Source organism: Psammomys obesus, unplaced genomic scaffold, assembly GCF_907164565.1.
Source record: "Psammomys obesus unplaced genomic scaffold, mPsaObe1.curated_primary_1811, whole genome shotgun sequence".
In the NCBI taxonomy this organism is placed as follows: domain Eukaryota; kingdom Metazoa; phylum Chordata; class Mammalia; order Rodentia; family Muridae; genus Psammomys; species Psammomys obesus.
In genome coordinates this window covers 23,555,836-23,581,076 of record NW_026596064.1, presented here as the reverse complement: position 1 = coordinate 23,581,076, position 25,241 = coordinate 23,555,836, and the positions used below count along the sequence as shown (strand labels likewise).

General features: G+C 37.9%; 1 protein-coding gene across 4 annotated transcripts in view; it reads left to right on the top strand.

The window, feature by feature from the left end:
- Window positions 1-17,651, top strand: part of LOC129689735 (OX-2 membrane glycoprotein-like) — a 32,397-nt gene extending 14,746 nt beyond the window's left edge. For 2 of the 4 annotated variants that reach the window (XM_055625131.1, XM_055625132.1), the window contains exons 4-7: window positions 14,157-14,259; window positions 15,717-15,785; window positions 16,605-16,728; window positions 17,413-17,651. In XM_055625131.1, coding sequence (XP_055481106.1) covers window positions 14,157-14,259; window positions 15,717-15,785; window positions 16,605-16,725 — 293 coding nt within the window. In that variant the 3' untranslated portion in view covers window positions 16,726-16,728; window positions 17,413-17,651. The remainder of the gene's footprint in view (window positions 1-14,156; window positions 14,260-15,716; window positions 15,786-16,604; window positions 16,729-17,412) is intronic. The other 2 variants (XM_055625133.1, XM_055625134.1) reach the window with 2 other exon arrangements.
- Window positions 17,652-25,241: the final 7,590 nt, after the last annotated feature.

Below are 25,241 nucleotides of genomic sequence, written 5' to 3'. Positions count from 1 at the left end.
TCTTTCTTTCTTTCTTTCTTTCTTTCTTTCTTTCTTTCTTTCTTTCTGATTTTATTGAGTTTTCCCCATTGTCCTTGAACTCTTTCTACTCCATCTGTAGAACTAGTCTAGGTTTCAATTTTCAGTCTTCCTGACTAAGCCTCCAAAGTAGATTGAATGACAGTCCTGTTCCACTGATCCAGCCTTTCTATAATATCTTCAGTCTGAAGGATGCTATTTTTTAAAAGACTCTTACCTCTTCAAAGATGACCAGTATCCAATATTCTCATAGTCCTCCTCATCTCAGGAACATTACACTGAATTCTATTATCCAACATTAAAATCATTACATTACCTTTATCAGAGACTCTAATAGTCACATTTCCGTGGTTCCATTTCTTTGTTACTTTCCCTGTAAGTGTCTACATACATAGCTTTTCACTCTTTTAACTTCATGGTTTATGCTTGTTTTTGTTGCAGGCTAGACCTTGTCCACGAGAAATTGCAGACATAAATGGGTCTTCAAGTTTGGCTCATCAGAAGTATATAGGTCAATTACTTTTGATATAGGTACAAAATTAGAGTCATCAGTAAATCCATCATATATATATGTATATATATATATGTATATCTTTATATATATTATATATATATTAGAATATAATATGTTAATATATCACATGGAATATAAATATATAATATAAATATATATCTTTATGAGTTTTCACCAAAAAGAGCCATAGTCTTTTTTCCTTGGCACTTTGAGTTTATGAGGATAGAATTTACCCAAGAGCCAGCCCGGACCCAGAGCCGGGACCCAGGCGCCTGCACGGAGCCCTGCATGTGCGCCTGATTCGCCGCCTCAGATAGAACTGTGGGCACCAGGGCACCAGGCACCAGAGACTGCATTTCACTGGCAGGTACAAACCCACAGGGAGGGAAACAGCTGGTCTGAACTCAGAGCACCCAGCCGACACCCCCACCCCGAAAAGGACTAGGGAGGGGAGGAAGGAGGGGCTTATGGGGGGATACAAAATGAATAAAGTGTGATTAATAAAAAATTAAAAAAGAAAAAATAGATAGGAAAGAGGTACAGTGCTTGCTTGCCATGGACAAAGCTCTGGGTTTGATCTCTAGCACTGGAAAAATGGAAAGAATGAAATAGTTTAGAATATGCCCCAGTCTTAGGAAAGCCAGTAGTCTTTCTACTTAACTCTTATCTCCTGGGATGTAACTATGGAGATTTAAGGCCTGAGGTAGATACCACAGCTTTTTGCCCTGGAAAATCTTTACTTTCAACTTTTATTGTTCAATTTGATTGCTGACATTTCTCTCTGCTTTCAACAGCTCAGTTCTAACTTTGAATCTGGTATTTTTGTTAAGTGAAATCCGTTTCTGTCAGTCTTGTCACCTGGATGCTTCCTTTTGTTAGATCTAGACTGTTATAAACTCTTATGATTTCTTAAATCTTGGCTATTTTAAAAAGATTTTAAAAAATAATTTACTCAGATTTTGTTAATATTCACAAAGTTAAGCTTGGGTTCTAACTAATTAGGTCTCTTGGAATCAAAGTAGCCTTTATTATATAATTTCACACCAACCCTAAGACTGATCTTGTCTACAAATTTTTGTTACCATGTTTATCATCAGTGGTGCTTTGAGCCTCCATTTCCAGCAGTAAGGCTGTTGCTTTCTCCTTTCCTCAGACTCTAGATCCTCCGGGGAAGTGGTGGAGATGCTGGCTTAATTATTAATTTTCCATCACTTCCTCCTGAAGAAATGCCATTGCCAGGCTAACATTTGGCTTTATTTTCATAACAAATAAAATGTGTACTCCCTGGGAACAGAACAGCCTCTGTCCTTTTAAGAAAAGAGTTCTGAGGAATAGGGCAGGGTGATTGCAGGTGGGAGGGTGGGGATGGGAGGAGACGAGGGAGGGGCCTACGACCCAGAAGTACAATGAATAAACAAACTCATTATTATTTTTTTTTTTAAAAGAAAAGAGGCTGAGAAAGGAAGGCAGCGCCTTTGAAACTGCCTTTTTTCGGGTAGCAACTTCTCAAAGCTGCTGGCAGAGCAGCTCTTCTAAGAAAAACACTGGTGACCCAAACTACATAGGATCTTCCAGAGCAGGTAGCAGGCTGAGCCTGGGCTCCCCACACAGCTACAATGGCCCAGGGAATCCTGCTGGAGCAGAACAACCCTGAAGGAAGTTCAGCTAGAGGCACTTCCCAGTGAAGATTAACACTGTGGATCTATAAGGTTTCTTAGCAATCAGCTATGGCCCATATCCCAGACAGTAGAGTGGGTTCAGCTCATGCTCCTAGGGCAAATGTTGGCCTTTTTTTTTTTAATTATTTTTTTTTAATTTATTACATATTATTCACTTTATGTCCCAGCTGTAGCACCCTCCCTCGGCCTCTCCCAATCCTGCCCTTCCTTTCTTTTCTCCTTCCTGGCCCTGCCATAGTGGACTGATAAGAGACTTCCTCCTCCCCTTCCCTCTGACCTTAGCCTATCAGGTCTCCTCAGGACTGGCTGTAGTGTCTTCCTCTATGGCCTGGTAAGGCAGCCCCTCTGCCTCCCTCAGGGGGAGATGATCAAAGAGCCAGCCACTGAGTTCACATCAGGGACAGACCCCGTTCCACTTACTAGGGAACCCACTTGGAGCCTGAGGTGCCATGGGCTACATCTGTGTAGGGGTTCTTGGTTATCTCCGTGCTTGGCCTATGCTTAGATTCTTTGCACTTCTCTGAGAACCCAGTGCAAAAGCCACTTAGGAAAAAAACTTATCAGGGGCACAGCCGGTACTCTGCCACGGGGCGGGTTCAGGGGTTCACTGAGATCCAGCCCCCAGTCTACCCCATCTGGCACTGGGCTGAGCTGTCTCCAGCTACAAACACAAAGATGTGAGGTGAAAAAGTAAAATGGGACCTCGGCAGTGTCCTGATTTGAGCAGCAGAGGGAGACAGAGAACATACAAAAGAAATACAACAAGGCAAAACTTCAGACCAGCTAAAAGTTGTTTTAATATTAAAATGGAAAAGGAACTGATTATGAAACATCATAGATAAATACAAATACTTTGAAATAGATAATTTTAAAGAAACTAGACACGTAAAAATGAAAACCACAGTAACATAGAGCTTTGGGACTTCATGTAATGCTCTTTGAAATGTTTAAAGATAGGAACAAAAGAGAAAGGGATAAATGACCTAACTGAAACTGGCACATCACTTATTAGAATTATTACCACATAATTATTATTTTACCTTAATAATAATATTGCCTTTTTTATGCCTTCTCAAAGAAGAGGGCTTTAGAGAAACAGCAGAGGGAGAAAAAATGAAATATGGAGGCAAGCCTTAGAGAAGACATTTTAAAAAATTAATTAATTAGGATGAAGAAAACACTAGAATGACAGACATCCAAGCACAAAGAGAGGTATGAAAAATGGACACAGGCCTTAGAAGGAGAATTTTTTAAATTAATAAGTAAAAATAAATACTAAGGTAGAGCCAGAAGATGAAAATGAAGAATGTCAACCAAAAGCTGTTAGAAAACAACCTTAGCTTATCCAGCTAGTGTACAACAAATGTCAGCAGATGTCAGACAGCCACAAGCTGATGAAGAATATAGGTGGTGCCCTGTGGATGTGCAGGATTTGAGAAAACTTAAGGAAAGTATCACTGATTTTGGAATGCATTCACCTTTTGGACAGGAACTCAATGGCAGGCTCTTTGACCTCCCAACCCCCCCAAAGGAGGAGCAGTCCTGCTAGGCCACAGAAAAGGACTTTGCAGTCAGTCCTGAAGATACCTGATAAAACAAGGTCAGATGGAAGGGGAGGAGGTCCTCCCCAATCAGTGGACTTGGAAAGGGGCAGGAAGGAAATGAGGGAGGGAGGGAGGGATTGGGAGGGAATGAGGGAGCGGGATACAGCTGGAATACAGAGTTAATAAAATGTAACTAATAATAAAAAATAAAATATATATATAAAAAATAAAAAAAATGATAACACTGTAAAGAGGTGAGCAGACTTTTAAGGGAAAGATCAGCACCAGTAGTGGATGAGTGGAAATGTGGTTGATATTGGATCTTATTCACATGATATGACCTTAATGGGAAGAGAAATCACTAAAGGTTTTGAGAAAATCCAAACTCTCAAATATCTTAATTGGGGAGAGAAAGGTGATTTCCCAAAGAATTGTAAAGAAAACCAAATTAATTGCAAGAAAGAGCCTATCCCTTTTGCAATATGTAAATGATATCACAAAGGCTGACACTAGACTAATGAATGTAGATCAACAACAGACAAATGGAGTAACCCCTTATGGGGCAGGGCTTCTCTTGCAAGCCCCAGTACCCAACAGCAAACATACTCATTTGTAAAATAATTAACCAACACTGCTCTGGAGACAGACATTAAGAAGCCAGATATCAAAGTCAAAGCAACCTCTATAGATAAAACAAACAAACAAAACCCAGAAAGGGCCAAGAAACTAATGTTTTGACAAACTTCCATAGATGATCAGAGGCCAAAACTAAAAATATTTATAAATATTTATAAACATAACTAGAATCTCTTCAAAGTCTTGGTGTCTAGATTGAGCTCTTCAGAAAGTAGATATCTGATTTCAAGGAGTCAAAACTTTTTCCCAGGTAAAGTATAAAATGGCTTGAATGTACAGGGCGAGAACGTCAAATAGGAAAATTAAGGCCATATGTGGCTAATATTGCCATAAATGTATGGGGAAGAGATTGGTTGCAACAACGGAAAACACACATTAGCATCCCTTCAACTTCAGGGACAAGCCATAAAATAGGTGATGCTCCTGGTTAAAAAAAAAAGTAAGTGTTATCAAAGAGAGTCACAGACTGTCCAGGCTTTCTGTAAACAAAGCATAGCAGAGGCAGACTCTTCAACATTATATTGAGATGCCATTGCTGACAAAACAGCAACTGCCTTGCCTCTAAGGTGGTTGACTCAACTTGTTTGGATTGAGCAATGGCTTATGACAAAAAAAAAAAAAAAAATTACAAGCACTATAACAACTGGTCCAAAAACAACAACTGGAGGCTTAACAAATAGAAGAGTCTACCATCCCTTGGAATTCTCCTGTATTTGTCATTAAATAGAAATCAGGCAGATGGAGGATGTTGACAGATCCGAGAGCAAATACCAAAGAACAGGAACTCCACAAGGACCAAATATATCTGGGCACAGGGGCTTGTCTGAGATTGATTCTCCAACCAGAGACCATGCATGGATATAACCTAGAACCCCTGCTCAGCTGTAGTCCATAGCAGCTCAGTATCCAAGTGGCTTCGATAATAAGGGGAACAGGGACTGTCTCTGGCATGAGCTCTTTGACCTCCACACCTCCACTGTGGGAGAAGCAGCCTAGCTAGGCCACAGAGGAGGACACTGCAGCCAGTCCTGGAGAGACCTGATAAAGTAGGGTCAGATGGAAGGAGAGGAGCATGTCCCCTATCAGTGGACTTAGAGAGGAGCAGGGAGGAGACAAGGGAGGGAGCATGGGTTTGGGAGAGAATGAAGGAGGGGCCTACAGCTGGGATACAAAGTAAATAAACTGTAATTAATATAAAAAATAAAAAATTAATAAAAAATTTAAAAAATAAAATCATTCAGCCAAAGGGCTCTTTACAGCCTGGAAGCCCACAACCTTTCTTTTTCCTAATACATGGCCTATCATGGTGATTGATTTAAAAAGTTGCTTTTTCCCAATACCCCTTGAAAAATGATAAAGATTTATTTTCACTATGGCCACATGTAACCATGTAAAAACAAGCAAAAGATATAAAAAACAAGCAAAAGATATGAGCAGAGAGTTTTGCCACAAGAAATATTAAATAGTCCTACTTTGTGTCAATATTTTATACAACAGCCATTAGAAATAATTCACAAGCAATTGCCTCAATCCACAATTTACCATTATATAGATGATATTTGCTGGCTGATTCTAATAGAGATACCTTAGAATATATGTTTGAAGAAGTAAATTTTGTCTTATTGAGAATTACAAATTGCTCCTGAAAAACACATAAAAGAGGCTTTATTAATCATGTCTAAGATATAAGGTAAGTTTGCAGGAATTTGACCACAGAAGGTACAAATCAAGAGAGGCCAATTAAGAGTTTTTTAATGATTTTCAAAAATTATTGGGCAATATTAATTGGAAAGGGCCCACAATTGGATTGATTACTCAGGGGCTAAAGAACTCATTTTGAACCTTAAAACATGATATAAATTTAAATAGTCCAAAAAAGTTGTCAGATGAAACTGAAAAGGAATTGACTCTGGTTGAAAAGATATTACAGGGAGCACATATAGATTGTTTGGATCCAAAGTGAAACTGCATTTTAGTTATTTTACCTTCTACTCATTCTCCCACAGAAATCCTTATGCAAAGAAAAGATTATATCATAGTGTATTTTTAGCACACACACACAAAGTAAAAAATTAAAAAAATATATAGAAAAGTTTTCTAAATTGATTTTGAAAGGAAAAGTGAGACTTTTTCAACAGGAACAGAGCCATCAGAAATTAACTAATGATGTAGTTGACTCATTATTAACAGAAAATGAACATAGGCAAAGGGCTTGCAGTAATTTTGGGGGGAGTAAAAATTAACAACAAATAAGCAAAAAGCAAGTGACTTCAGTTTATAAAAAGATCTAATTGGATTTGCCCTAATATAGTAAAAGGGATACCAATCTGGAGCCTCTACTTTTGTAATGATGCAAAGAAATCAGGAAAGACATGATATAAGTCAGAAAAAATAAAGTGGCTCCAGTCTTTATGATTCAGTTCAAAAATCAGAGTTGTATGTCCTTCTTGTGGTGTTACTGGATTTTCTAGAATCTCTTAATATAGTTACTAATTCTGAATATGCAGAAAAAGTTGTCTTGCATATAGAAACTCCTGCTCTTGTTCAGAAGTGATTCAGAATTAATGAATTAATTAATGAATGATTCAGAATTAACTTCACTGTTTGTTCAACTACAAGTTGATAAGAAATAGAAAATATCCAATGTATATAATACATATCAGATTTCATACAGACATACTAGCCATCCAGCCCAAGGTAATGATGAAATTGATCAGCTATTAATAGGAAATGGGCTAGAAGCTTTAACGTTTCATAAGAAACACCAGGTTAACATCAAAGGTTTAAAAATAGATGGAAGGAAATGTGTTACACTGGAGAAGAGGCTTTGCCTATGGTGCAACAGGAAAAGAGAAATTGCCGATTCCATCCAGATTAATAAAAATCAGAAATGACCAGGGGACATTTCCTGACAATTTTGGCTGAAGGCAGGAAGAAACAAATCAAGAAGACAAACAAAACAGGTACCATGTGTTGATGATCCCACTACATGGGAACAGCTTTGATACTGGTTGAGACATGAAAACAAATGTCTCTGCATAGCCAATAAATCTTGTTGGTTACAGAATCCTCAGGCCTTATCAGGCCATCCTTTCATATGGCATAGATTAAAAATTGGTATTACAGTTTGGTATATAAACCAGATTGACTTATAAAGAAAGACAGATTTTTTTTTTGCCTGCTCAAACAAAGAGGAGAAAATAATTTTAAGATAAATTGTGCACACTTACATTCCATATATGTGTCTATGCAAAATTGTATACTACCTATGAATGTGCATATGTTTATAGGACAAAAGGACCAGACATCAATATGGTTGGAGCCACCATAGCTGGATTCATGCTGAAGGATGCTGAGATGGTAACATGTTTGTTCCAGTATCCTGCTTGATACAATCATAGACACTGCTTCAGTGGCTGTGTTCTTAAAAATCTACACCCAGGACAACTTAAAATGGCTAGTTAAATCATCCAGCATCACAGATTGTACCAGTCCACACTTCAAATAAGCCTGTGCTTTCACAGCACACAGAGTCTAGAATGTAAGTTTAAAGTTCTCAAACCCCTATTTTATTTAAGGTCCTTTTTTATTTCTATTTTTTAATTTTTTAATTTAATTAATTTTTATAAGTTACAGTTTATTCACTTTGTATCCCATCTGTAGCCCCCTCTGTCATCCCATCTCAATCCTACCCTTTTCCCTTATCTCCAACCATACCCCACCCCAAGTCTACTGATAGGGAAGGTCCTCCTTCCCTTCCCTCTGACCCTAGCCTATCAGGTCTCATCATGACCGGTGGCAGTATCTTCCACCGTGGCTTGGTAAGGCTGTTCCCCATCAGGGAGAGAAGATCAAAGAGCCAGCCACTGAGTTCATGTCAGAGACAGTCTCTGTTCCCATTACTATGGAACCCACTTGGACACTGAACTGCCATGGGCTACATCTGTGCAGGGGTTCTAGGATATCTCCATGCATGGTCTTTGGTTGGATTATCAGTCTCAGAAAAGACCCCTGGGCCCAGATGTTTTGGTTCTGTTGTTCTCCTTGTAGAGCTCCTGTCCTCTCCAGGTCTTTCTATACCCTCTTTCTTTCATAAGATTCCCTGAACTCTGCCCAAAGTTTGGCTATGAGTCTCAACATCTGCTTTGATACCCTGATGGGCAGAACCCTCTGTGATAAGCTCCTGTTGCTTGTTTTCTCCCTCTTCCAATGTCTATCCCATTGGCCTTTATGAGTGAGGCTTGATCATGTTACCTTGGGTCCTCCTTCTTTCTTAGCTTCCTTAGGTGTACAGGTTTATTCTATATTATATGTCTAATATCCACTTGTAAGTGAGTATATACCATGTATGTCTTTCTGCTTTTGGGATACTGCACTCAGGATGGTCTTTTCTAGATCCCACTATTTGCCTGCAAATTTCATGATTTCCTTTTTTTTTTTTTTTTATGAATCAATGCATGGTTGATTCACCTGGAATTTCTTTACCAGCCACAAAAGAACTGAGGATAAGTCATGAATCTCACCACTGCTAGTCACAAAAAATACTTAGAAGTGGAGGCTGAAGAGGGGAAAGATCAGTATTCCGTTTGTACTCCTGAAGTAGTCACCAATCATAGACATATAATCATTTATTATTTCAGAACTATACACTAGGTAAAAGGACAATTTATAGGCAAGGTCTAAGTATTCTAAAAGACACAATACTTTGCACATAAAGATTGGGAAATTATTAGGGAGAAATTAATTAATTTTAATTATTGGGGAGAAATTAATCTTCTTAAATTTAACAATTTTCTACAACAGTGAAAATTTAGCCCAGATTAAAGCTATGTTTTTTTTCTCCTGATGCCAACAAGTTAGTCCAGCCCTCTGCATGTCTCACACAGATGAATAAGTGAATAAAGGAAAGCAGAGACTCATATAGACAAATTCCAAAATGTTGATTCTATTCTGTATATTTTAATTTAAAATTATGGTATCCTTCACTCACATTAAGCTGTATATTTTTAATGTCCTTAAATAACATGATGGTTTCTTTTTTTTTTTTTGGTATATGTATATATCAGTGAAATAATCTGAATTACATAATGAACTTATACAGCTATTATCGCTGAAAGGCTTCATATCCCATTCAGACATTCTGGTCACCTTCCCCAGGCAACCAAAATTCTTTCTCTTGGATGAGTTTACTATGTTTTTTGTTTGTTTGTTTTTGTTGTTGTTTTTGCAGTGTTTTAAAAATATACATTTTATGTACCCTTTTGTCCTCTATACAATCATTCTGGGAGGACCTTTTATTACCTGCAGTTGTTTGTTCTTCTTTAATGTTGGATTTCCTTGTTTTTAATTGCAGAGTAGTATTCCATTGTGTAAATGTACCACAAATTTCTGTACCCATTCCTCTGTTGAGAAACAACTGGGTTGTTTCCAGGTTCTGGCGATTACAAATAAAGCTACTATGAACATGACTGAGTTGAGCAAATGTCCCTTGTTGTATACTTGAGCAAATTTTGGATATATGCCTAGGAGTGTTTTAGCTGGTTCTTGAAAAGCACTATTCCTAATTGTCTGAGAAAGCACCAAATTGATTTCCAAAGTGGTTGTACAAGTTTATATTACCACCAGCAGTGGAGGAGGGTTCCCTTTTCCAAATCCTCTCTAGCATGTATTGTCACTTGAGTTTTTGATCTGATGGGTATAAGCTGAAATCTCAGGATAGTTTTGATTAGCATCTCCCTGAAAACTAAGGACATAGAGCATTTCTTTAAGTGTTTCTCTACCATTTGATATTCTTCTATTGAGAATTCTCTGTTTAGCTCAGTACCCCATTTTAAAATTGGATTACTTGATTTGTTGCTGTGTACCTTATTGAGTTCTTTATATAGTCTGGATATCAGTCCTCTGTCAGATATAGGCTTGGTGAAGATCCTTTCCCAGTCCGTAGGCTGTTGTTTTGTTCTGATGACAGTGTCTTTTGCTTTACAGAAGCTTTTCAGTTTCATGAGGTCTCATTTATTGATTGTTGATCTTAGAGCCTGTGCTGTTGGTGTTCTGTTCAGGAAGTTGTCTCCTGTGCCAATGAATTTAGGCTGTTCCCCATTTTTTCTTCTAACCGATTTAATGTGTCTGTTTTTATGTTGAGGTCTTTGATCCACTTGGACTTTAGTTTTGTGCAGGGTGATAAATATGGATCTATTTTCATTTTTCTGCATGTGGACATCCAGTTGGACCAGCACCCTTTGTTGAAGATGCTGTCTTTTTTCCATTCTACGCTTTGGCTTCTTTATAAAAAATCAAGTATCCATAGGTGTGTGGGTTTATATCTGGGTCTTCTATTTGATTCCATTGATCCACCATTCTCTTTCTATGCCAGTACCATGCAATTTTTATTACTATTGCTGTGTAGTGCAGCTTGAGATTAAGGATGGAGATACCTCCAGACGATCTGTTGTTGTATTGTATTGTTTTGGCAATTTTGTTTTTGTTTGTTTGTTTTTCCATATGAAGTTGAGAATTTTTCTTTCAAGGTCTGTAAAGAATTGTGTTGGTGTTTTGCTTTGTTTTTAAGGAACAGAACTAAAAAACTGCTCTTTAGTTTTACTTTCTATGTAAGTTCTCACTAGATTGCTGTAATTCTGACACTCATTAGTACACCATTTGTTGTTGATTTTAATATTTACTATTGATTTATCTTTTAGTTAAACAGCTGTTGTTCCTAAACCAGCTGTATACCCAAATCACCACACAGAGACTAGGATTTATTTAATTAACTTAGAGCACAATGCTGGGCAATGATTACTCTATCTTAAACCTCCGAGCCAGCATAGTTCCTTCCCATTCAGATTTCTCATATTATCCTTGCTTTTAGTCATATCTTAGGTCTGGTTCATCTCTCCTTATGGTTCCAAGTCCTGTCCTGCCCGATATTTCCTCTCCATCTCCCCCCACTTGCATCTTTCTCCTCCTCTCTAGTCCAGGATGTCCCACCCTATTATCTCCTTTACACAGCATTGGCTGGTTGTTTTATTGAAATTACAGAGAACAGATGGTGGTATGTTTCCATACACTTGAGACAGGTGATGCTTAGAATAAACACTACAACACAATGTGCAAACCAGATAGTAGGGTAGAGAAATCGGCATTTGAATGAACAAGGATAAATTGTATACATTCCATAATAATGTAAACTTGTACAACCACTTTGGAACTCGATCTGGTGCTTTCTCAGACAATTAGGAATAATGCTTCCTCAGGATCCAGCTATATCACTCCTAGGCCTATATCCAAAAGATACTCAAGTACACAACAAGGACATTTGCTCAACCATGTTTGTAGCAGCTTTATTCGTAATAGCCAGAACCTGAAAACAACCCAGATGTCCATCAAAGGAAGAATGGATATAGAAATTGTGGGACTTTTACACATGGAATACTACTCAGCAATTAAAAACAAGGAAATCATGAAAATTGCAGGCAAATGGTGGGATTTAAAAAAGATCATCCTGAGTGAGGTATCCCAGGAGCAGAAAGACACATATGGTATATACTCACTTATAAGTGAGTACTAGACCTATAAGATAGGATAAACATACTAAAATCTGTACACCTAAAGAAGATAAACAAGAAAGAGGACCCAGGGTAAGATGATCAATCCTCACTTAGTGGACATTGGAAGTAGGAGAAAACAAGTAACAGGACAGGAGCTTACCACAGAGGACCTCTGAAAGACTCTGCCTAGCAGTGTATCAAAGCAGATGCTGAGATTCATAACCAAACTTTGGGCAGATTTCAGGGAATCATATGAAAGAAGGGGGAGTTAGTATAGTCTGGAAAGGACAGGAGCTCCACAAGGACCAAATATATCAGGGCACAGGGGTCTTTTATGAGACTGTTTCTCCAACCAAGGACTATGTATGGATATAACCTAGAACCACTGTTCAGATGTAGCCCTTGGTAGCTCAATATCCAAGTGGATACTCTAGTAAGGGGAATAGGGACTATTCCTGACATAAACTCAATGGCTGGCTTTTTAACCCCCTCTCCCCCAGGGAGGAGCAGCCTTGCTAGGCCATAGAGGAGGACACTGCAGCCAGTCCTGAAGATACCTGATAAGGTAGGGTCAGATAGAAGGGAAAGAAGACCTCCCCTATTATTGGACTTTGAAAGGGGCAGGTAGGAGATGAGGGAGGGAGGGTAGGATTGGGAGGAATTGAGGGAGGGGGCTATGGCTGGGATACAAAGTAAATAACCTGTGATTAATACAAAAAATATTTTAAAAAAAGGAAAAAAAAGAAAAAAATTTAAAACATAATTAAATAAAAAAAAAGAACATTATACCAACAAAATATTTTCTTTGAATTCCTTCATGGATTTTTTTTTCTTCTTTTGAGAAGCAAGTTTTTAATTTAAAATTTCTTTTCTCAACATAAAATGAAAATTATTCATTGTATGAATTGTTATATATCTGACAATTTCATACAGGTATATGATGCATTTTGATTCCTTTGTGTTCTCTTTCACTTTCTTATGTCCCTTTCTTTATCTCCCTCCCATTCTGATCATCTCATCTCCATGCCTCTTCTCCCTGCTACTCACTAACCTAGGCTTATGACTTTTCTCCTTACTTCTTTGTGATCCCCTCAGTCTAACCAGGCAATATCCACTCGAGATTGTGGGGTCACCCATGGGTGGAGACACAGCTAAAAGCAAAGTAGACTGCTTTCCTTGGACATATTAATAAGAAATAGTTCAGCAGTCAAGGGTGAGGATCCCTAAGTCTGTGTTCTACCCAACCTTGGCTGATGGTGGGCTAAAATTTGTTCTTTCAAAGGTTTTCCTTAATTTACTCATTTTAAAGATGTTACATCTTTTCAAGTGTATCTGGAAATATCTTGAAAGTCTTCAGTCATTTTCTGTTTCATTAATTGTCATCATCCTTTGCCTTAGCAGCTCATTCTTCTGTTCATGTTACATGTTTTCTAAGTCTGTTTCCTCACAAGTTGCTGGCACTGACAACCACGTCACTAATCTTGCTGTTTCTCATTTTACAGTTTTTTTATCATGCTATTTTTAAGAAGCCTCATAAAAGGTAGAAGTTAGTATTTGTGTTGTGTTTGTTTCTTGAAACTAAAGTTGGCTAGCTCCTTTCTCTGGTCAATTCTTCCAATGTAAACAACTTGATTACATGAATTAAATACCATAAGTTTCTTTAAATCTATTGGCTGAAACATTATGGTTAATTTTAATTATTTATTAAAATTGAGGTATCAATATAAAATAATTTCTCATTTCAGAATTATGTTCTTCCTTACTTGTTTTTATGTTAAATATAGGGATGTGAAATCCTGTTTCTGGTAAAAATTCCATGTGTAGTTTTTCTGTTTTCTTGGAATTGTCTTCAGAAAAAGGTTTATATTTCAGCATAAAGTTCTCCATGTTCAATCTTCTCCATCTATCTAAAATGGCTATGTAGTATCTTATTGACAGAGAATAGTAAACACTAGATATAACTGCATCTGTGCAGTCAAAGGTAAAGCCATTGCTGCTTTGCTAAGCAGCTTCAACTTTCCTAATTATACTTAAAGGAAGAAGAAACTGCTATATAGGATCTTACTTTTCATTCCATGGTAATGAGAAAGTATCTTATAGAGTAAATTTGAATGTCAATTAAGCTGTGAGAAATTAAAAAAAGTTTACAAATTAAAAGCTCCAAGACAGCAATACAGTATAACCAGAAAAATAATATGTTTCGGTTTTTGTTTTTCAGGTACCAAGGATCCTTGTTTAAATTGGATGATAACTGCAATTGTATTCATTATTCCATATATCATCTTTGGAGCTGTTTTCTCTATTAATTTCAAAAGGAAAAGGTAATCTGTTATGATATATGATGTGGCAGAGAAGCTAGGTGCGATAGAGATAGTTGTAAATATTTTCGAAAATTCCAGGGGTTCTGGAAAAATCTATCCTTCATGAAGAGAGTAGTGAAGGAAAACTTGTCTTCACATGCTGGACAGTTTTTAACATAGGATGGTTTTAAAAGTACATTACTGGCAAGCATTTTATATTTAGGGTGAACTGAGTGCACTGTTTTATTTTAGAAAGAAAAAACAGGTTTTTTTAATTTTTATTTTATGTGTATGTGGATTTTGTCTGTATGTTTCTGTGTGCTACGTGTGTGTCTGGTGCCTGCGGAGGCAGGAAGAGGGTGTAAAAATCAAGTTATAGGCAGTTATGAAACCTCCATATGGGTGCTGGGAACTGAACCAGAGTCCTCTGAACAAGCAGCAAATTCTCTTAACTCCTGAGCCATTTCTCCAGCCCGGGTTTAAGATTCTTTATTGAGGATAAATTTTCAAAGAAGAAAGTAGAAGGCCCAGGACAATAGAGATGAGGGAGAAAGATGTAGAGACTAGAAGCCTGAGATAGGTCCAAATGAGGTATAATGTGAAAGGGAAATCTTACTTTTAAGATTAATATAACAAAATACCCATCCATTTAACGAGCTTCTTAGTGGACAACAATGCATGATAGGAAGGTAAATCGAAATAAGATACTAGGCAGCGACTATTTGTAATCCACATGCCCAGCAGTATCACTGAATGGCCAGGACATAGCAGTAGAAGTATAGACATAATTGGTAGCATGTGATTTGTCTTTGCTGTCATTATATATTAAATTTAAAAAAACATTTGAGGATTTTGTTCTACAACATCTCAACCCATGGAAATGTATAAACCAAAGAAACTTGAAGCTGGGCGCTAGTGGCGCACGCCTGTGATCCCAGCACTCAGGGAGGCAGAGGCAAGTGGATCACTGTGAGTTCAAGGCCAGCCTGGTCTACACAACGAGTACAGGACAGCCAAGACTAGACAGAGAAACCCTGTCTCAAACAAACAAACAAACAAACAAACAAACAAAAAATCCAAGCCAAAACAAACAAACAAGAAAATGAACTTGAGGAACTGATCTACAATCTAGGGGCCTCTCTCACTGGGATGTAGAAGAGCTGCCTTAGAAGACAAGAATGAAGGAGCATTTTGAAGAGACTGTTACACTAGTCAAGATGACAGATGTCTAGACTCAACAGATAGAAAAGAGGAGTAGGGATTAAAGCTACATTCAGGGTGGTAAGATTTCCTGAGTGACAGTTATGGAGAAAGATTATGATGAAGGACTTATTCAAGGTAAGCATTTAGTATTTAAAAAATATCTTGGAAAAATATGTAAAAGAATAGAGGAATAAAAACTTGCAGGGAGAATTAAGAATTCTGTTTTTTGGTTTTGGTTTTTTCACTTTCTAACGCAGTTTTCTAATATCTCACAGACCAAAACAATCATGTTTACGGAAGCAGGATGAGAGGAGCCAGGAACACCTCACGCTCTCCTGGCAGTTGTGAGCTCCTTCAACATTGAATTCTGTTTTAAATATTGCCATTTTTAAGTGCCTGTATACACGAAAGAGTATGTTAAGTATCCACATGTATAAACCTGGGATTTGTGGAACAGATGATAATTTTGGAATATAGAGAATATGATCACCATGGAGACAGATCACAAATCACTGCTTTTACAACTTTAAAGTAAAAAGAATAGGCAGGATCTAGTAATTTGGCCTGACTCCTGGAGGTATTTATATATGAATCTCTCAAATACTAATTGACAGCCTGCTATTAAATGTGCCATGATGGGAAGTTCTGTAAGAGTGACAGGAGAACCATACTACAATCCACAGATGCAAAGAAGTTAAGTAACAAGGAGGACCCAAGGGAGGGTATCACAATGTCACTCAGAAGAGGAAATAGAATAGACAGCAGAAGTGGATGAAGAGAGGGAACTGGGCAGGAGATGGAATGTGGAGAGGACAAGGATGGGGATCAGATGTGGGGAGAACAGGGATAGGAGGTGAGAGGGCTGGGAACAAGAAGGGAAACTTGAGTTGGGGGAATGTCTCTGTCAAGCTGGAGGCCTTCAACAGGAGAGGCTCCTGGGAGATAATGGGTGTGACTCTAGCTGAGACTCCTAACGAGGGTCTAGAGGGACATGAAGGCTGGTTACCATCTCCTAGCCAGGCAGGACTAGTGGAAGGAGGGGAACAACAACCCACCAACAAAACCTGTGATCCAAAAATTACCCTGCCAACAAGAAGTGCAGGGAAAATGAGGAAACAAAGATTGAGGGAAAGTCCAAACAAGAAGTGTCATGGTATCTCTAGGTCAGAGAACAAGTCTGAAACATCAACACAGAAGCCTAACCCACTATCAACACGGGTGCCCACTCCACCGTCAACAGAAAATGAGAACTTAATGAGCCAACACCGTCAGACAGAGATATAATTGGTAGTGTGCATTTTTTCCTGTCGCTACATCTTTAAATTTAATAAGTTTTAAAAATTTGTTCATACAGTGACTAGCAGCAATTGTCGTTTTAGAAAGAGGTAGAGACAAGTATTCTTTTCAATACAAAATTTTATTCCAGGAAGCAGTAAACTTAAGTGAGGTTTTATTTCTGTTAATGTCTTTACATTTTGAACTTAAAATTAATTTAACTGATACATAATAATTATGTTGGAGTGATATAACTGGGTCTTCAGATAGAGATATTCCCAATTTTCTGAGAAAGGGCTAGATTGATTTCCAAAGTGGTTGTACAATTTTTTAGTACCACCAGCAATGGAGGAGTGTTCCCCTTTCTCCAAATCTTAGCCAGCATGTGCTTTCACTTGAGATTTTGAATTTAGCCATTCTAATAGGTGTAAGATGGAATCTCAGAGCCCTTTTGATTTGTATTTCCTTTGACTAAGGAAGCTGAGCATTTCTTTAAGTGCTTCTAGGCCATTTGAGATTGCGCTGGTGAAAATTCTGTGTTTAGTTCTGTGCCCCATTTTTTAGTAGGGTTATTTTGTTTGTTGGTGTTTGATGACTTGAGTTCATTATATATTTTGGATATTTTCCCTTTGTCAGATGTAGCCTTGGTGAAGAACATTCCCTAATATGTAGAATGTTGTTTTATTCTATTGACAGTGTCCTTTGCTGTACAGAAGCTTTTTAATTGCAAGAGATCCCATTTATTAATTATTGATCTTGGAGCCTAAGCTGTTGACTGCAAGGGACAAGAACTCGCTAGCTTTTTGATGACTTCCTCCTGGCAAGACTGCCTTGCTGGGCCAGAGGTGAAGAGAACATGTTCAGTCCTGATGCAACTTGATGAGCTGAGGTGAAAGGGAGCTCCCCTTTTCTGAGGAACAGGCTAAGGGGGATGAGGAAGGGAGGGGAGGACTGGGAGGGGAGGAGGGATGGGGCTAAAACTAGTATGTAAAGTGATTTAAAAAATTTAAAAATAAAGTAAATTTACTTCCACCAAAAAATTATGTATAATAATTATGGAGTAAAAAGTATATTTTAATAGCAGGTTAAACATGTCTGTTTACTCAGACACCATTTCTTTAGGCCAAAAACTTTTCAAATCTTTTCTGCAAAGTTTTAAAAATATATAGAATATTGTCATTATTTAAAATTACCCTACTGTTCAGTAGCAAAAAAAATCTCATTTCTACCTATCTATAACTTAGTCCTTTGAACAACCTCTCTTCATCCCTCCTACCTTCTACTAACCCAGCCTCTAATCACTAAATTCTATTCTTAACCCCATAACATGACTTATCTGGATCAGATAATGTAGTATTTGTCCCTATGTACCTGGATTTTTTTTTTTTTACTTAACATGGATTAACCCCAAGTTCCATTCATATTATTATAAATGGCAGAATTTTCTTTTTATGGCCAAATAATATTCACACAGGTGTGTGTATCATATTGTCGACCCCTCAGTTCTAAACAGGTAGTTGCTTTATTTCTCATCTTTTGTGAACAGTGCTACAGAGAGCATGGAAGTCGAGATGTCACCTCAACATTTTCAACATACGGATTTCTTTTCCTTTTAGATATATGCCTAGTAATGGGATAGCTTGAACATATAGCAGTTTTGGTTTTAACTTTTTGAGAATCCTTTATATGGTTTTCCATACTGGTCATACTAACTTACATTTCACCTACTGTCTGTTACATTTCACCTACTGTCTGTGCGGATTCCCTTCTCCATATGCACACACCGCTTTTCTTTGGTGTTTTTAATAATAAATATAAGTACGGGGTAAGCTGCTACCTTCTGGTGGTTTTCATTTGCTTTTCCCTCATGATTAGTGATGTTAAGTTTTTTTTTATGTGCCCATTAACCATTTTGTATGCCTTCTTGAGATATGTCTATTTAACTTTTTTGCCCATAAAATCAAATAGTTTGTTTTTATTGAATTCTTAAATTCCTTATATGTCCTTAAATATCAAACCACAGTCAGATGTAGAGTTTGCAAATTTTTTCTTCATTTCAGAAGATAGTCTTTCATGCTGTTGGTGACTGTTTTCCTTGTTGATCAGAAATGTTTTAGTATCATGTACTCAATTTGTCTGTTTTGGTTTTGTTGCCTGAGTTTTTGAGATCGTGTCTGAAATGTCCTTACTGATTTGACTTTCCTGAGTATTTTTCCAAGACTTGTTCTAGTGGTGTTATAATCCTATATTTAAGGACTTGATATTTATATTTAATATTTATAATCCTATATTTGTAGGGTATGATAGTTATATATATTTTATACCTTTAAAATATTATAATATAAGGCTTAAATACTATATACTGTAATCAAATCATCTAGTTGGATTTGATTTTTGCAACATATGTAAGAGATGGTTCTAGTTTCTTTCATTCCCTTGCATGTGGGTTATCCAATTACCCCAACACTATCTATTGGCAACACTGCCATTTCCAAGTATGTGTTTATGTGTGTTCTTAGCACCTTTATTGAAATTAGTTCTCTGTAGATATGTGGGTTTATCACAATCTCTATTCTGTTCTGTTGGTCTATGTGTCTATGTTTTGTAAATACCATGCTGTTTTGATTACCTGAATCTTTATGGTATATTTTTAAGTCAGGAGGTCCAGTGCCTTTAGGGTTCTTTTGATAATTCTGTATAGAATGTTGTTGAACTGATGGACTCTTTGAATCACTTTGGGTAGTGCAGATATTTTGATAATTTGGATTCTCCCAGGCTATAAGTACAGGTTATCTTTTCAGTGTCTATCTTCTTTGATTTCTTTGTCTAATGTTTTGTGATTTTTTTTTTCCACTGTAGAGATCTTTGGAAAGGCTGGAAGGCTTTTCAGTGTAATTTCACTTGCCTTATCTTTGTCATACATTTATTCAAGGCTCACCTTTTTAGGAAAGCTCAGTTTGTTTGTTTGTTTTTTCGGTGAATGAGTTTTGTAAGTTTTACTGAGCTAATGCCTTGGGTCTTTTTATTTGTTCATTACATGAATGAAACCTTGTTTTTAAGTGAAATATTTATGAAATATGTTAGTGGTGAGGAAAATTTATGTAAAATAGGTTGTGTTTGGAATGCTTCCTAAACTATCCAGAATTGTGCTAGTTTTGTGTCACCTTGACACAAGCTAGAGTCACTGGAGAGGAGGGTATCTCAGTTGAGGAAATGCCTTAAAAGATTGGGCTGTAGGTGGGCTTATACATTATTTTCTTTATTAGTGATTGATGTAGGAGGGCCCAGCCCCTTGTGGTTGGTACCATCCCTCTGCTTGTGGTCCTGGGTTCTATAAGAAAGCAGGTTGACCACACCATAGTGAGCAAGCCAGTAATCAGCACCCCTTCACGTTCTCTGTATGAGCCCCTGCCTCCAGGCTCTTTCCTTGTTGGGTTCCTATCCTGACTTCCTTTGATGATAAATAGTAGTCAAAATATAAGCCAAATAAATCCTGTTTTCCCAACTTGCTTTTGGCCATAGTGTTTCATTGAGGAAACAGAAACTCTAACTAAGATATTGATGCCAGGATTGTAGGGTATTTCTGTGACAGACTTGATCTTGTTGTTTGGGGGAGGATTTTGGAAGGGCTTTGGAACTTTGTGCAAGAATAGCCATTGAGTGTTTATTCAATGCTTGCTGAATTGTTCTGTAGGAGCATGGAAGATAAGAATGTTGAGAGCAATGCAGAAAATAGGCATGGCTTGTGAGGTTTCAAAGATAATTTAAAACACTATCAGTGCCATTTGTTATTTTTAATTAAGATTCTATGTTTCTGGTTAGTTGGGGCTGAAGAATCAATGAATAGCAGGATACCAGAACTACTAAAGTAAATAAAACCTTTGCTTTGCTGGGGTAATTGATGCTGGTTTCCTTGAGCTGAGGAATTAGTGGTAACTAAGAAATCTGTATCATTGAGGACAAATGTTTTGGGACTGGTTTTACAAGAGTCAGCCCAGAGAAGTTGTGTTCCAGAGGTGGCCAAGGTTGTAATGGTGTTGCCAGTAGAACTTGGTAGTGTTTAAGAATGAGTCACCCAGGTGGTTCTGGTTTTGAAGTTATGGAAGGGTCATGGAGAGCAGATGAGGCTTGGCACTGTGAAAGGCCAGGAGAAGACTTTGACAATACAGAATTGAAGGGGCCATTGAGGCTTGTCATCATGAAGAGAACTCAAGAGAAGCTATTGGTGAGGGTGCAACCCAATTGCAGCAGAAGTTCCTTGAGCTTTGGAGATGTAAGAACCAGGAGATGACCACCGAGAACAGTAATAGCAGAGGAGTGGAGCCAACAGGAGCTTAGAAGACCAGCCATGTGTACTGAAGAAAGAAGAGCCTGAGAAGTGATCCAAAGCCTCAGAATATCATGAGGGAATTGTGAACTTTGGATGTTGAGTTATTTATACTGTTGGAGTTTGGTTTTACTTAGTTCAGATTGTGACTGTGCCCTGAAATAAGAGAGTACTTCACTTATTTTTTTTTTTAATTTTTATTTTACAAGAACATGCAATTGAGAGATTGCACTTTAAAAAAAGATTTCAGTTTTAACAGACTTTGGATTTTCTTAAAGAGAGTGAATTCTAATGTGTTTGAATTTGTAAAGACTATGGGAATTTTAAAGTTATTTCTGTTTTTAATGTGAGATCTTGGGAATGAATAAGAAAGGAAAGATTGTGAGGTAGCAGTGATGTGTTTGTGGGTTAAGATGGAAGGGGTCGCTTGAGCTGGTTAGTTTTTCTTTGATATTAATTACAGTTTATTCACTTTGTATGGGATCTGTAGCCACCTCCCTCATTCCTTCCCAATCCCATCCTCCTTCCCTCATCTCCTCCCATGTCTCTTCAAGTCTACCGATAAAGGAGGATCTCCTCCCCTTCCATCAGACCCTAGCCTATCAGGTCTCATCAGGACTGACAGCATTGTTTTCCTCTGTGGCCTGGTAAGGGTGCTGTCCCTCCAGGGGGAGGTGATCAAAGATCCAGCCACTGAGTTCACGGCAGAGACAGTCCCTGTTCCCCTTACTAGGGTACCCACTTGGATACTGAGTGATCATGGGCTACCTCTGTGCAGGGGTTCTAAGTTATATCCATGAATGGTCCTTGGTTGGAGTATCAGTTTCAGAAAAGACCCCTGTGTTCAAATTTCTTAGTTCTGTTGTTCTCCTTGTCTGTTGCCTCCAGGTCTTTCTATCTCCCCCTTCTTTCATAAGATTCCTTGCACTCTGCGCAAAGATTGGCTGTGGGTCTCAGCATCTGCTTCAATACCCTGCTGGGTAGAGTCTTTTAGAGGTCCTCTGTGGTAAGCTCCTGTCCTGTCCCCAGTTTTCTCCCTCTTCCGTTGTCTATCCCATTTGCCTTTCTGAGCAAGGCATGAGGATCGTGTATCTTACCCAGGGTCCTCTTTCTTGCTTAGCTTCTTTAGGTGTACAGATTTTAGTATGATTATCCTCTATTATATATCTAATATCCACTTATAAGTGAGTATATACTATGTATGTCTTTCTGCTTCTCAGGTACCTCACTCGGGATGATCTTTTCTAGATCCCACCATTTGCCTGCAAATTTCATGATTTCCTTGTTTTTAATTGCTGAGTAGTATTTCATTGTGTAAATGTACCACAATTTCTGTATCTATTTCTCAGTTGAGGGACATCAGGGTTGTTTACAGGTTCTGGCTATTATGAATAAAGCTGCTATGAACATGGTTGAACAAATGTCCTGGTTGTATACTTGAGCATATTTTGGATATATGCCTAGGAGTGGTATAGCCGGATCTTGAGGAAGCACTATTCCTAATTGTCTGAGAAAATGTCAGTTTGATTTCCAAAGTGGATATACAAGGTTACAATCCCATCAGCAATAGAGGAGGGTTCCCATTTCTCCACATCCTCTCCAGCATGTATTGTCACTTAAGTTTTTGATCTTAGCCATTCTGATGGGTGTAAGGCAAAATCTCAGGGTTGTTTTGATTTGCATCTGCATGATGACTAAGGATGTTGAACATTTAAATGTTTCTTTGCCATTCAATGTTCTTCTGTTGAGAATTCTCTATTTAGCTCTGTACTCCATTTTTCAATTGGATTACTTGATTTGTTGCTTTTTAACTTCTTTTTAAAAATATTTTTATTAATTATACTTTATTCACTGTGTATTCCCCCATAAACCTCTCCCTTCTCCCCTTCCAATCCACCTTCCCTCCCTCTACTCCACTCATGCCCCTCCCCAAGTCCACTGATAGGGGAGGTCTTCCTGTTCTTCCTTCTGATACTAGTCTATCAGATCTCATCAGGAGTGGCTGCATTGTCTTCCTCTGTGGCCTAGTAAGGCTGCTCCCCCATCAGGGTGAGGTGATCAAAGAGCAGGCCAATCAGTTCATGTCAGAGACAGTGCCTGTTCCCATTCCTATGGAACCCACTTGGACACTGAACTGCCATGGGCTACATCTGTGCAGGGGTACTAGGTTATCTCCATGCATGGTACTTGGTTGGAGTATGAGTCTCAGGAAAGACCCCTGTGCTCAGGTTTTTTTGGTTCTGTTGCTCTCCTTGTGGAGCTCCTGTCCTCTTCAAATCTTACTATTTCCCACTTCTTTCATAAGATTCCATGCACTCTGCCCAACAGTTGGCCATAAATCTCAGCATCTGCTTTGATAGCCTGCATGGCAGAGCCTTTCAGAGGCCCTGATTTTTGACAAAGATGCCAAAACCATACAATGGAAAAAAGATAGCATCTTCAACAAATGGTTCTGGTCTTACTGGATGTCTACATGAAGAAAAATGCAAATAGATCCATACTTAACACTCTGCAAAAAACTAAAGTCCAAGTGGATCAAAGACCTCAACATAAAACCAGACACATTAAATCGGTTAGAAGAAAAAGTGGGGAAGAGCCTTGAACTCATTGGCACAGGAGACAACTTCCTGAACAGAACACAAACAACACAGGCTCTAAGATCAACAGTCAATAAATGGAACCTCATGAAACTGAAAAGCTTCTGTAAAGCAAAGGACGTTGTCATCAAAACAAAACGACAGCCTACGGACTGGGAAAGGATCTTCACCAACCCTCTCTCTAACAGAGGGCTAATATCCAGTATATATATATAAAGGACTAAAGAAGTTGAAATGCAACAAATCAAGTAATCCAATTAAAAAATGGGGAACAGAGCTAAACAGAGAATTCTCAATAGAGAAATATCAAATGGCAGAGAAACACTTAAAGAAATGCTCAATGTCATTAGCCATCAGGGAAATGCAAATCAAAACGACCTGTGATTTCACCTTACACCCATCAGAATGGCCAAGATCAAAAACTCAAGTAACAACACATGCTAGAGAGGTTGTGGAGAAAGGAGAACACTCCTCCACTGCTGGTGGGAATGTAAATTTATACAACTACTCTGAAAATCAATCTGGTGCTTTCTCAGACAGCTTTTTAACTTCTTGAGTTCCTTATATATATTCTGGATATTAGTCCTCTGTCAGATATAGGGTTAGTGAAGATCCTTTCCCAGTCTGTAGGCTGTTGTTTTGTTCTGATGACAGTGTTATTTGCTTTACAGAGGCTTATCAGTTTCATGAGGTTCCATTTATTGATTGTTGATCTTAGAGCCTGTGCTGTTGGTGTTCTGTTCAGGAAGTTGTCTCCTGTGCCAGTGAGTTCTAGGCTCTTCCCTACTTTTTCTTCTAACCGTTTTATTGTGTCGTTTTATGTTGAGGTCTTTGATCCACTTGGACATAGTTTTGTGCAGGGTGATAAATATACATCTATTTGCATTTTTCTATATATAGACATCCAGTTAGACCAGCACCATTTGGTAAAGATGTTATCTTTTTTCCGTTGCATGGTTTTGGCTTCTTTGTCAAAAATCAATTATTCATAGGTATGTGGATTTATTTCTGGGTCTTCTATTCGATTCCATTTATCTACCATTCTGCTTCTGTGTCAGTACCATGCAGTTTTTATTAGTATTGCTCTGTAGTACAGCTTTAGATCAAGGATGGAGATACCTCCAGATGATCTGTTGTTGTACAAGATTGTTTTGGAAATTCTGGGATTTTTGTTTTTCCATATGTAGTTGAGAATTGTTCTTTCAACATCTGTAAAGAATTGTGTTGGTGTTTTGATGGGAATTGCATTGAATCTATAGATTGCTTTTGGCAGGATGGCCATTTTCACTATGTTAATCTTACCAATCCTAGAGCATGGGAGATCTTTCCATCCTCTGATAACTTCGTCATTTTTTTCTTCAGAGACTTGAAGTTGTTTTTTTTTTTTTTTTTTTTCAAACAGGTCTTTCACTTGCTTGGTTAAAATTACACCAAGGTACTTTATGTTATTTGTGGCTAATGTGAAAGTTGTAGTTCCCCTAATTTCTTTCTCAGCCCATTTGTCTTTCATACACAGGAGGGCAACTAATTTTTTTGAGTTAATTTTGTATGCAGCCACTTTGCTGAATTTGTTTATCAACTGAAGGAGTTCTCTGGTTGAA